This window comes from Histomonas meleagridis, assembly GCF_020186115.1.
Source record: "Histomonas meleagridis strain 2922-C6/04-10x chromosome Unknown scaffold_61, whole genome shotgun sequence".
In the NCBI taxonomy this organism is placed as follows: Eukaryota; Parabasalia; order Tritrichomonadida; family Dientamoebidae; genus Histomonas; species Histomonas meleagridis.
In genome coordinates this window covers 1,448,082-1,461,540 of record NW_027150931.1, presented here as the reverse complement: position 1 = coordinate 1,461,540, position 13,459 = coordinate 1,448,082, and the positions used below count along the sequence as shown (strand labels likewise).

The following is a 13,459-nucleotide window of genomic DNA, read 5'->3' as shown; positions in this document are numbered from 1 at the left end:
GTGCTGTGCGAAGTAAATAAATATCAAAATGTATTCGTAAGTGCTGTGCGAAGTAAATAAATATCAAAATGTATTCGTAAGTGCTGTGCGAAGTAAATAAATATCAAAATGTATTCGTAAGTGCTGTGCGAAGTAAATAAATATCAAAATGTATTCGTAAGTGCTGTGCGAAGTAAATAAATATCAAAAATGTATTCGTAAGTGCTGTGCGAAGTAAATAAATATCAAAATGTATTCGTAAGTGCTGTGCGAAGTAAATAAATATCAAAATGTATTCGTAAGTGCTGTGCGAAGTAAATAAATATCAAAATGTATTCGTAAGTGCTGTGCGAAGTAAATAAATATCAAAAATGTATTCGTAAATGCTGTGCGAAGTAAATAAATATCAAAATGTATTCGTAAGTGCTGTGCGAAGTAAATAAATATCAAAATGTATTCGTAAGTGCTGTGCGAAGTAAATAAATATCAAAATGTATTCGTAAGTGCTGTGCGAAGTAAATAAATATCAAAATGTATTCGTAAGTGCTGTGCGAAGTAAATAAATATCAAAATGTATTCGTAAGTGCTGTGTGAAGTAAATAAATATCAAAATGTATTCGTAAGTGCTGTGTGAAGTAAATAAATATCAAAATGTATTCGTAAGTGCTGTGCGAAGTAAATAAATATCAAAATGTATTCGTAAGTGCTGTGCGAAGTAAATAAATATCAAAATGTATTCGTAAGTGCTGTGCGAAGTAAATAAATATCAAAATGTATTCGTAAGTGCTGTGTGAAGTAAATAAATATCAAAATGTATTCTCAAATATGATATTGATATCTTGTGTACGAATATCAATTAAATGTTATTTGAGGAGTAATTTGACAATTTTCATATTGTTTCTTTTAGATGCACAAATAAGTACTGTGATAAATAATTTAAACAATTCCCAAAAACTATTTAAAAACATAAAACAATCAAAACTATAAATATATTTTATGATTTGATTAAATTGAAAAACAAGAAATACGTTTGCATCTTTTGCAGCATTATAGATAGTTGACTCACTAACCCATAACAAAATTTCATAATCTCCATATTCCTCACAAAATTCATTAAGTTGATTTCTTCCACGTGGTGAGTTAGAATTTTGCAATTCTACTAACAAAAAAATATTTAACGATTTCATTTCGATGATAGTAAAGTTTGCTTCACATGAGTTTTCAAATGATAGATATTATCATTCTTAATAAATTTTTTTCCTGAAACTTCAAATTCATTAATTGATTTAATAGACTTTGTATCAAGTCTTTCGTCTTCTGGCTTCAAATATAAAAAAAAATTGGTTTTATTTTTTAGTACTATGTCTTCATCAATATGCACTTGTGCGCTAAAATTAGTGAGTTTGAATCGAATAAATTTATTTCAGCTTAGAATTCTCAGTAAAGCCACAAGTAAAAAAAGTTCCGATTTTAATGTGAGTAAATGTATTTTCTAAATTTAATTTAGTTTTTATTGAAATAATTTTGTTTCGATCTCTTTCAACACAGAAAATTCTGTTTCTTCATTTTTAATATGATTTTCGTGATAAATTGGCGTTGGATCACATCCATCTTCATTTATTTCGATTTCTCCACAACAAGTATAATTTACGTATTGAACAAAATTACCATTTTCATCTGCATCATATTCTTCCATTTCTCCATTCTTGAAAGGTATTCTTTCTCCCCTATGCTTATGTGTAATACATTGACTTCCATCATCAATTCCAAAGAAATTGTGACAAATTTTACATTCATGTAGTGACACTTTTTCGAATAAAGCTTTGATTTCATTTTTGACAAGTTTTTCTTTTTCTTCAGTGAAGTTAACTTTCATGATATACAACTTGACAGAAAAGATTCCTTCGTCTTGTTCTTGTTCTTCATGCATATCTTCTTCTGGAGGGATTTCTTTATACAACATAATTATATCACATTTTTCTTGAATTTGACGTAATGTGGTTGGATTAAAATATTCACGGTCAATGTTATGGAACTCATATACAAGATAATTTCTGTTGAAGATCGTATTAAGTGCAACACTTACCAAATCTTGGGTTTCTTTGGCAGATGAGGTTTCTGAATCATAAAAACCTAAATGTGTTTTCCCTTGCTCTTTGGAAACAAAGCTAATTGGGATTGGAATTGGAAGAGCTGCAGATAATGTAATTTCATTTGGAAATGTCTTGTTGCATAAAAAGCGCATATTATATGGTTGGTCAATAACAAAGGCTTCTATAAAGAAATCAACAATTGATGATGGAACTTTCATATAACTTACAACAGGTGCTTTAATGGAATAATTGAATGGTGGTCTTGTGAGAAGATATGTTCCTGCTTCTTTGATGTTCATTATTTCACTATCAGTAGTTTCTGGAGTGACTTTATGAGTCATTAAATATATGTAATGTCGATGTTGTGGCGTAAGTTTTCCTGATACAATTTGATGTGGTAAAATCGGAGGAGCTTCTTCTTGAGGTTGATCGCTTTTTGGTGGTGGAGCTTTACTTCGATATCTGCTTCTTTGACGATTCGGACTGTTGTGGTCGTATTGCGTTCTCCTACCATAGCGGTTTTGTGAGTTTGGTTCATTTTGTGCATTATTCATTCCAACATTTTTAGCATGAGTTTCTTTTGGCATAATATTGAATGAATTGTGTTTTGTTGGCGCTGGTGGTGGAGGAACCGGTTTTTTTGTTAGCTTCTCAGGGTTCCAAGGTGGAATTTCCAAAGGCGTGTGGCTCATCTTATGTGTCACTTTTCAGCCGAAATTTTTTTGTGAAGAAAACTGAAGTTTATAAACTTTACATTTACCATTAAACGGTCAACAAGGTATTCAATGATTTTTTAATTTTTTATGAGATTTGGGAAGTGTTGTTGAATTTATCAAATGAACGATATTTCGAAATATAATTGTTGTTTGTTTTTTAAATCATAAATGCTAAACAAGTTATATATAAAAATTATAATTTGACCAAATATTATTTAAGTATTTTCAAAATAAATTTTTGTTAAAAAAAACATGTTTTATTGATCAAAAAAAAAAATATGGGGTTTTAACTGTTTTGAAAAACATCTGATGTGTATTGTTCATCTGCGTTTTGGAAATTCAGGCTTTGTGGTGAGATTCCATTTTGACACATCAAAATTTGCCCTTGTAAAATAGAAATACGTGCTTTAAGTTCTTCTGGTGAAAGTTCTTCAAGTGTAGTAACATCTGGAATATCAACTAACTGACTAATATTAATGTGATTGCTTTTCTTATTCTCATTTCGCTTTTGATATTTATATTCCGGATGAATTTGTTTGAAATCACTTTGTTTTAACTTCGCTTGTTCTTTGTATGGTTGTCTTTCTGCATCACTTAAACTCTTCCACATATTCGCTAATACTTTGGTAACTTCAAGATTTGGAAGTTCTGGGTGTTCTTCATGAACTTTGCTTCGATTTTCAACACAATATAGAAAAAAAGCATTCGGTGGACGACTGATCTTCTTTTGTTTCTCTGTTGCTTCAATACTCGAAATTTCTACATTCGTGTTTTCGAATGGTAAAACTGAAAGCGCATCCATTTGAAAAATAAAAAATTCTAAAGACGTTATTTAGAGGTTTTGAATGGGGTGCCCCATATGAAATTTGAGTGACTTTGTTTGAACAGTAAAATGCTCTTTCTTTTGCTTTTTGGGATATCCCAAAGCAAATCTATTACAGAAAATGTGTTCAAACATTTAACAGCTCATTGGAAGGGAGAGGATCGTATTCAGAAAATCATGAAATTGATCCCACAATTTCACGTTTTTCTTTAGATTGCGATTCTTCACCTGGAAAATATATTTTATCATGCAACATTAAAAATATAACAGGAGATGTAGAAACCACTTTCTTTATTAAATCAGAAGAGGAAGATACAGTCACTTTAGGTTTCATTGAATTTTAATGGGAATTAACCTTAAAGGGGTACAACCTAAAACACAGTTACAGTAATTACTGGTGTGTAAGAGAGCCTCGAAGTTAGACGTTAAGAACTCAACTATAGGGTCGATTTGGTGAAATTTATCGTATTTATATTCAAACCCTAGATTTTAACTTATTTCTTCCAAACTTAGAACATAATTATTCTATTTAGAGACAAATATCATATGAAATCCTCTTTATGAAGTTTCTCAAAATATCAGCTGATTTTCATTTTCATTTGGTATAATATAAATTATATTCAATGAAAATATTATGTAACAAATATGTAATTTACATAAAGAAAAAAAGATGCGTATTTATTAATATGGTATTATATAAAAAAAGAGATATAACATAAAAAATTAATTTAAAAAAAAATAAATATTAAGAAAAAAAGAATATTTTAAATTTTTGATCATAATTTAAAATTTAATTATTTAGATTCATCAGAGACACTATTTTGCTTTTGTTTTTTAGATCTCCAGATAAAGAAAACAACGACAGCTGCTATTATAATAACTATAATAGGAATGCAAACGCCCAATGCAATAGCTGTCGCATTAGAAGTGGGAAAATTCCATTACATTGTTCATTAAATCCACCATAAGCATTTGCAGATGTAATTTGATTTTCTAATTGTTCAATGTAATTATCTGTGACATCAGGATTAAGCACTGTAAAACCTGGCTTGTAATCTTCATTGGCACCACCATAAAGACTTAAGTAAAACATATCTGGAGCAAAATATACTTGATTTGATTTTATGTTAGAGGGAGAATTTACGATTTCCTTATTGCCATAATCATATACACATAAATTAAGATTATCTCCACAATAATAAAATGCACTACTGTAAATATAAGAAATATTTGAATAAATTGAAATTGAGCTTCTTTGTGAACAATAAGAAAAGGCAGATGAATTAATACATTTTTCTTATTTAATGCAACATTTTAATAAATTATAACATTGAGAAAATGCAGAAGAACCAATTGAATTAACATTTGGCATTTGAAATGTGACTAAAGAAGATTTAGAAAAAGCATAATTACCAATTGAATTAATATTTGTCAATGAAAGATTTGCTAAAGAAGAAGATTTAGAAAATGCATAATTACCAATTGAATTAACATTTGGTATTTGAATTATGACTAAAGAATCGCATTGAGAAATAAAAAATTTATTAAATATGGTTTACAATACTGACTTTTAAAGGAAAGTATACAATTTCGAATAATTCATATTGATACATTTATAATTTGGTATGTGCAAAACAAAATTTAACTTTTGGTTTTGGTGCCGAATTTTTTGGTTTAATTTGTTGAATCATTGTATCACTTGTTTGTGTATCTATATCAATTTTTATCTTTTGGGTAACATTTACTTTTGGTATTTGTTCTTGAAGCGATTGATTATTTGGTTTATAAGTGTAAGTTTTCCAAATTTCATTTCCTTGAAAGTTTGGTCTATTTCTAGATGCATAAAATTGTTTTGCTGCAAATATTTCTAATAAACCTCAAATTAAAACTAAAAATAATTTTAAGATTATTATGATTTTCATGAGCTAAAAGTAATTTAATAATTTCTGTTTTTCGATTAAATGCAGCAAAAATGACTGCGTTCCAAAATAAAATGAAAAAATTCCAAACACATTCATAAAACATCAAAAACTTAAAACCTATACTACATAAAACGAATAAACATTTCTCTCATTAACATCAATATTTTTATGTTGCAGAAGTAATTTAACAATTCCAATATATCCATAATAAGAAGCTATCATAAGAGGTGTTTTAAATTCTATATAAAAAATCCAAATTTTTTAATAAAATATGAAATCATTAAATATACTATTAAAAAATATAATTAAATATTTTTTACGTTAACATCAATTTCTTTTAGCGCTAAAAGCACTTTAACTATATCAGTATTTCCTTTAAGACAAGCTTTGAATAATGCTGTATCAAATAATTTAATTTAATTCCGAATAAAATTTGGAAACTGTACGAAATTATTGATATAAACAAAGAATTATTATAATAAATATCTTTAGAATTTACATTGATGCCTTTTTGTGCAAGAAGTAAATTCACAATACGCTTTTTCCCATATTCAGCAGCAGATATTAAAGTTGTTTCTAAAAATCTAAGTAAAAAACTTTATAATTACTAATATCTATTCTTTTATCATTAAGAAGTAACCTAACAATTTCATAATGACCATAAATCGAAGCAACTAAAAGTGGTGTATTAAATATATAAAAAAAACTGCAAATTTTATTTTGTAATATTAAATTAAATATATAAATTCTTTATATAATAAAGTAATATCAAATGAATTAATATCTATTTCTTCATTTTCAAGTAATAATTTTACTATGTTAGTATGACCTCTTTCACATGCAAACATTAATCCCGTTCTAATTAAGTAAAAGAAATTCCAAATATTTAAATGAAATAGTAAATTATTTGAATAAATTTTAATATATTTAATGGATAAACATCATAAACATTTACATCAATTCCTTTTTGTTGAAGTAATACTTGTACAATATTTATATTACCTTTTTCACATGCTAAAAGAAATGATGTTTCAATTATATATAATGAATTCCAAATATTTTTTAGGTATATAAAATAATTGAAATCAATATCATAAAAAATTATTAAACATTTTTAGTATTTACATCAATTCCTTTTTGTTGAAGAAGTAACTGAACTATTTCTAAGTTATTGTCTTTTGCTGCAATTATAAGTGCTGCTTCAAATAATTTGAATAAACATCAATAATTTTTATGAAACTTCAAAAAATTAATATAAATATTAATTAAATTATATAAATATTTTTAGCATTAATATCAATTCCTTCTTTTCCGACAAGTATTTTGATTATTTCTAGATAACCTTTTATTGTTGCAATTATAAGAGCTGTACGATATAATTTGGGTAATTTTTTTGTTTTATTCAGAAATTTCATTAAATAATTGTAATAAATATCATAAGCATTAATATCAATTCCTTCATGTTCAAGAAGTAATTGAACTATATCAATATAACCTCGTTCAGTTGCAATAATAAGTGGTGTTTGAAATCATTTATTTAAATCCCAATTATTCATTTGAAATATTATGAAATCATTAAAAGAAATATTAAATATTTTAATGAAACATTTCTTACATTTACATTAATATCTTTTCGTTCAAGTAATAATTTAACAATATCTGTATGACCGTTCTCAATCGCAAAGATTAATGCATTTCGTTATACTTTAAATAAATTATTTTCCCTTTTGTATTAACATCAATGTCTTTTTGTTGAAGTAATAATTGAACTATTTCCGTATAACCTTTTTCGGATGCTTTCATTAATGAATTCCAAAATAATTTTAATAAATTCCATTTTATATATTGAAACATAAAATTATTTAAACATATTTTAAATAGTATAAATAAATATCAAATCTATTAACATCAATACTTTCTTGTTCTAAAAGTATTTTCACAATTTCAATGTTATTATTTTCGACCATACATAAAAGAAGTGGTTGAAGTAAATCTAACAAACATCAAATATCATTTTGAAATAAAAAATCAATAAAACAAATTCTAAATAATAAAAACATACATTTTTAATATTTATATCAATTCTTTCATGCATTAAAAGTAATTTTATTATTTCAATATGTCCGATTTCGGCTGCTTTCATTAATGCTGTATTAAATATTTAAAATAATTTCCAAATTTTATATTAAAACCTTGAATAACTAAATCAGATATTAAATAAAACATAAAAATATCTTTAGCATTAACATCAATTTCTTTATGTTCAAGAAGTAATTTAACAATTTCTACATTTCCATATTTAGATGCAACTAAAAGTGTTGTCTTAAAAAATTGATATAAATTTTAAATATTATATCAAAACATTAAATATTTAAATTGAACTTTAAAAAAAATGAATAAAAGTTTTGAGAATTAACATCAATTCCTTTTTTCTCAAGGAGTAACTTTACAATGTCAATATTACCATTTAAAACTGCTCTCATAAGTGCTTTATCAAACAAATTAAGCAAATTCCAAATGTTATTTTGGAATATTCAGAAATCATGAGAATAAACACGAAACAAATTTAATAAATATTTCGAGCATTAATATCAATTCCTTCTTGTTCAAGGAGTAACTTAACTATTTCTGTATGTTCGCTTTCAATAGCGAATATTAATGCGTTTCTAAATGATGGAAATAAATTATTTTCCCTTTTGCATTAATATCTATACCTTTTTGCACAAGAAGTAATTTAACAATATCTATATGCCCTAAAAAAGAAGCCTTAATTAGTGCATTCCAAAATTAATTGAATAAAATCCATTCTAGATATTAAAACATGAAATTATTAAAATATATTTTATACATAAAAAATAAAAATCATAACAATTAAAGTTAATTCCTTTTTGCTCAAGAAGTAATTCAGCTATTTCAACATTACCTTTTTCGGCAGCATATATCAATGCTGTTTTAAAACATTTGAGTAAACCCCAAATAAGAACTTAAAACATCAATTAATAAAAAATAACACATTAAATAAATAAAGAAATATCTTTAGCATTTATATCTATACCTTTTTGTTCAAGTAATAATTTCACAATTTCTAAGTATCCTCGATCAGTAGCAATTATTAAAGGTGTCTTAAATCATATGAATAAATTTCAATTTATATTTTAAAACATAAAATTTTTAAAAGAAATTTCTTGTGAATTAACATCGATACCTTCAAGAGTAAGAACATATTTTACAAGTTCAAAATTACCTGAAAATGTGGAACATGTTAAAAGATTTTTTGGTATTTCATTTCCTTCAAGAAAATGTTTAACAAGAAACAAATTCCCGACTTTTGCTGATTCCTCTATTATGAATGCATTAATTCTTAATCCTTCATCTTCTAAAAATGAGAGAATATCAAAGTTATTATGATAAACACAACATAAAGCTAATATGTTTAAGTTATTAGTTGAAAAAACTTTGTTTTCATATAAATAATGAAAGATATTATTTTGATGGAATTGAATTGCTGTTTCATAAGGTCGTTCGAACATTGAGTGATTTTGTTCACATAAATGAATTATCTCAATATTTCCACCAGCAACTGCATATTTTCCGGTATTTTTAATGTTAGCTCCACTTAATAATAAAAATTTAAAACATTTTATTGAACCGAAAAATGCTGAATAATCAACAAGACAAACATTTGAATTGTTAATAAATGAATATCTCTCATAAAGTGAAGGAACAATTTTTTGATTAAAATTAAATTTAAATTGTGATGATATTTCTTGTAGCTTTTCGATATCATCATTTCGAATTATTTTTGAGATTTTATCTTGATTAATTCCTTCATGTAAATATTCTTTGTGAAGTTTCCAATTATCTTTTTGAAGTTGTTTAATGTTCATGAAGAAATAATTATTAAATTTATTGTTTAAAATAGCTGAAACTTTTCTAACTTCTTCATCTGTTTTATAATGAAAAAAATGATATGATTCGATACCTTTTACTAATGAAGGTGATATTATATCTTTTTCTAGCATTTGTGATAATATATAATTTGATTCTTGTGTTTCAAGAGAAATAAGATATTTAGAAAAAATGTTAACTATTTTAGAATGATTCGGAATAATTTCTTCTTCTTTTTTATCAAGAAAATCAAGAAAATTAAAATATGTAGAAAAATCATTTCGAATTGATAAAAATGCTGTATAAATGAGCCTACAAATAATTAAATTAATTGTATAAATCATAGTTGGCTCAAGGTATTCTTGAATTGATTCAACAGATGATTCGATATTGTTGTCTGTTAATTTGAAGATAATTTCACTGATTTTTTGTAACTTTTGTAATTGCTTTTTTTCATGTGGTACTTGTAAATTAGTATTTTCAATACTTGGTGAATCTTTGGAGCTTGTTTCTGCGTCATTTGATTCAAGATTTGACTCTTCTTCAATATCATTTTCTGAATCATATTCAATGTGAGAATCATCGAAATAATATGGCAAAACACCATGAACACTTTCATCTGAATAATCCTCTATGCCATCATCTGAGTCATCATCTCTATAATGATTTTGCATAAAGTAATCTCGATAACTCATTATAAAGTTTCCACTGCCAGTGGTCAGACTCTGAATTTGAATGAACTTTCAGTACTGAAATTGAAAGCATGCCAAAAAAAACCATTCAAACCTTTTGTTTTGAAATTACAAAGACGATAAACGGTCGTCAACAAAAACACCATATTTTTTTGTCGTCTTAACTTCAAAAAAACATAAGTTTGGCTTGTTAACAGAAATTTGTCGATAATTATTTAAATATTTTCATCTCATAGTATTATTTAATCTCAATAATTATATAAAAGCATATTATGAAGGAAATGTTTTTTTAAAAAGAAAATGCAAAAACATATAAAATGTGTTTTTCTTTATTCAAATGTGACAATTACATCAGTTTGTATGCATCTATCAGTTTTTTCAGTCTTCTTTAAATCGTTTTGGTTCTTATTGTTTTGATCTTCTCGTTCAAGAAGGTATTTAACTGTTTCTAATTGTTTATTAAAAGCTGCCAAAACGAGTGCGTTCCAAAACAACCACAAAAAACACCAAAAATATATAATAAACATTAAATTATCCAAAACAACATTATATCAACATAAAAAATATTTTTAATATTGATATCAATTCCTTCTTGTTCTGCAAGTAATTTCACTGTTTCTTGATGACCTCTTTGAGATGCAAACATTAAAGCAGTGCAAAATATTTCGTAAAAACACCAAACATTCTTATGAAACATCAAACTTCCAAAATAAACTTTAAATAAAATTAATAAATATCTTTAGCATTAATATCAACTTTTTCTTGTTCAATAAGTACTCGAACTGTTTCTGTTTGACCTTTTTCAGCCGCATACATAAGAATTGTCTTACCAAATATTATTATGAAATTAAAAATCATCAAAACAAATTCTAAATAATATAAATTAACATCTGTTACGTTGATATCAATTCCTTCTTTTTCAATAAGTAATTTAATAACATCTACACGAACTCTATCAGATGCTTTCATAAGTGCATTTCTATATATTTTAAGCAATTACCAAATTATATTTTTGATCTTTAAATACGAATAATAAACATTTTCATATATAAATAAATATTTCTTGTGTTAACATCAATTCCATCTTGTTCAAGAAGTATTTTAATGATATCAGAATTACCATTTTTAGATGCATAAATAAGTGCTGTGTTAAATAATTTGAATAATTTCCAAATATCATTTTGGAACACTAAATCATTTTAATAAACATTTAATAGATAAAATAATCATCTTGAGCATTTGGAATAATTCCTTTTTGTTCAAGAAGGAATTTAACTATATTAGTATAACCTTTTAATGCTGCAATTAGTAATGGCGTTTGCTATAATTTAAATAAATTCCGAATGTTTTCTTGGAACTTTAAATCATTAAAAGAAATATGATATAAATAAATACTTCGACAATTAATATCAATTCCTTCATATTCAACAAGTATTTTAATGATTTCGATGTATCCTTGTTCAGTTGCAATTGTAAGTGATGTTTTATAAGCAATCAATTAAACGCCATTAAATCAACAAAATAAACATGAAATAAAACTAATGAATGTCTTTAACATTAATATCAAGTCCTTTACATATTATAAGTATTTGAATGATATCAATAAATCCTTGTTGAGTTGCAATTATAAATGGCGTTTGTAATAATTTATGTAAATACCAAAAATAATTTTCAAACATTCATATATTCATATATTATTAAATGAAACACTAATTATGTAATTAAAACATTTCTTGTGTTAACATCAATTCCTTCTTGTTCTAATAATACACGAACGACTTCAGTATGTCCATTCTCTGTTGCAAAGATTAATGCATTTCGTTGTACTTAAAATAAATGACTTTTCCTGGTGAATTAACATCGATTCCTTTCTGTTCAAGTAATAATTTAACGATTTCAAGTTTACCTTTTTGTGATGCTTTCATTAATGCATTAAAATATGTTTATAATAAATACCGAGAAATGATTTTGATACCCTTTATGTTAATTAAATAAATATCATATGCATTTATATCAATTGTTTCTTGTTCTAAAAGTAATTTAACCATTTCAACGTTATTATTCTCTACAGCATTTAATAGTAATGTTTGAGATATTTTAATCAAATTTCAAATATCATCTTAAAACATGAAATTTTGATAATAAATTTTAAATTAAAAAGACAAATATTCTTAATATTTACATCAAGATCTTTTCGTTTAAAAAGATAATTAGCAATATCAGCATTACCACTTTCGAAAGCGTATTGAATTACTGTTTGGAATTATTTAATTAATCTCCAAATGTTATTTTGAAATATTAAACAATTAAAACAAACATTTAATAAAGCAAACAAACATCTCGTGTATTGATATCTGTTCCTTCTAGATCAAGAAGCAAATGAGCAATTTCAAAGTTATGATTTTCTAATGCATACATAAGAGCTGTTTTAAATTATTTATATAAAATCCATTTCACCAAAACAAACATTAAATTATTTATATAAACGTTAAGTAAAACATAGAAATAGATTTATATCAATTCCTTTGAATTCAAGAATCAATTTCAATATTTCGATGTAATTTTTCTCAGCAGCTGATTGAATCAATCAATCAAAAGTGCTGTTTGAAATGTCCCATTCGAACACCAAAAATTGTTATGAAATAGTACGAAATCTTATAGATCACTATTAAACATTCTAAACAAACATTCTTAGAATTAATATCAACACCTTTTTGTTAAAGTATTAATTTCACGACTTCGAATCGACCTTTTTCGATAGCTAAGATTAATGAATTTCTAACTTTTCTAAGGGAATTAATTTCAATGTCTTTTTGTTCAAGTAATAATTTAACAATTTCGATGTGACCTTTATAAGATGCTTTCATTAATGCATTCCAAAATCATTTAAATAAATTCCATATATTACAATGAAACAAAGAAACATTCAAGTAAACTTTATATTTTTTAGAAGAACATCATTACAATTGTAATCGATTCCTTCTTTTTCAAGAAGTATTTTTGGCTATTTCAACATGACCATTTTCAGATGCCATAAAAAGTGATGTTTGAAGCAATATAAACAATTTTCAAATATTATTTTCATACATTAAATTATTAGTTTAAACATTAAATAAAATGAAAAAGTATTCTTACAATTAAAATTCATAAATGGTTGCTCAAGAAGTAATTTAACTATTTCTGTATGACCAGTTACACTTGAAATCATAAGTGCTGTATAAAATCATGTGAATGAATTCCAATTTATTTAGTAAAACATCACAAAAAATAAATGTATAACTTCTTGAGCATTTATATCTATTCTTTCTTGTTGAAGAAGTAATTTTATAATTTCAATGTTATTTTT

At 25.3% G+C, this 13,459-nt stretch overlaps 2 protein-coding genes across 2 annotated transcripts; both read right to left on the bottom strand.

The window, feature by feature from the left end:
• Window positions 1–1,489: 1,489 nt before the first annotated feature.
• Window positions 1,490–2,764, bottom strand: GO595_010490 (uncharacterized protein; the record flags this gene model as incomplete). The annotated part of the gene is made up of 1 exon (XM_067913175.1): window positions 1,490–2,764. The coding sequence occupies one exon, from the start codon at window positions 2,762–2,764 to the stop codon at window positions 1,490–1,492; it is 1,275 nt and encodes a 424-aa protein (XP_067769228.1).
• A 310-nt stretch (window positions 2,765–3,074) lies between these two features.
• On the bottom strand, window positions 3,075–3,590 carry GO595_010489 (HMG box family protein; the record flags this gene model as incomplete). Its single annotated transcript, XM_067913174.1, has 1 exon — window positions 3,075–3,590. The coding sequence occupies one exon, from the start codon at window positions 3,588–3,590 to the stop codon at window positions 3,075–3,077; it is 516 nt and encodes a 171-aa protein (XP_067769227.1).
• Between the last annotated feature and the right edge of the window lie 9,869 nt (window positions 3,591–13,459).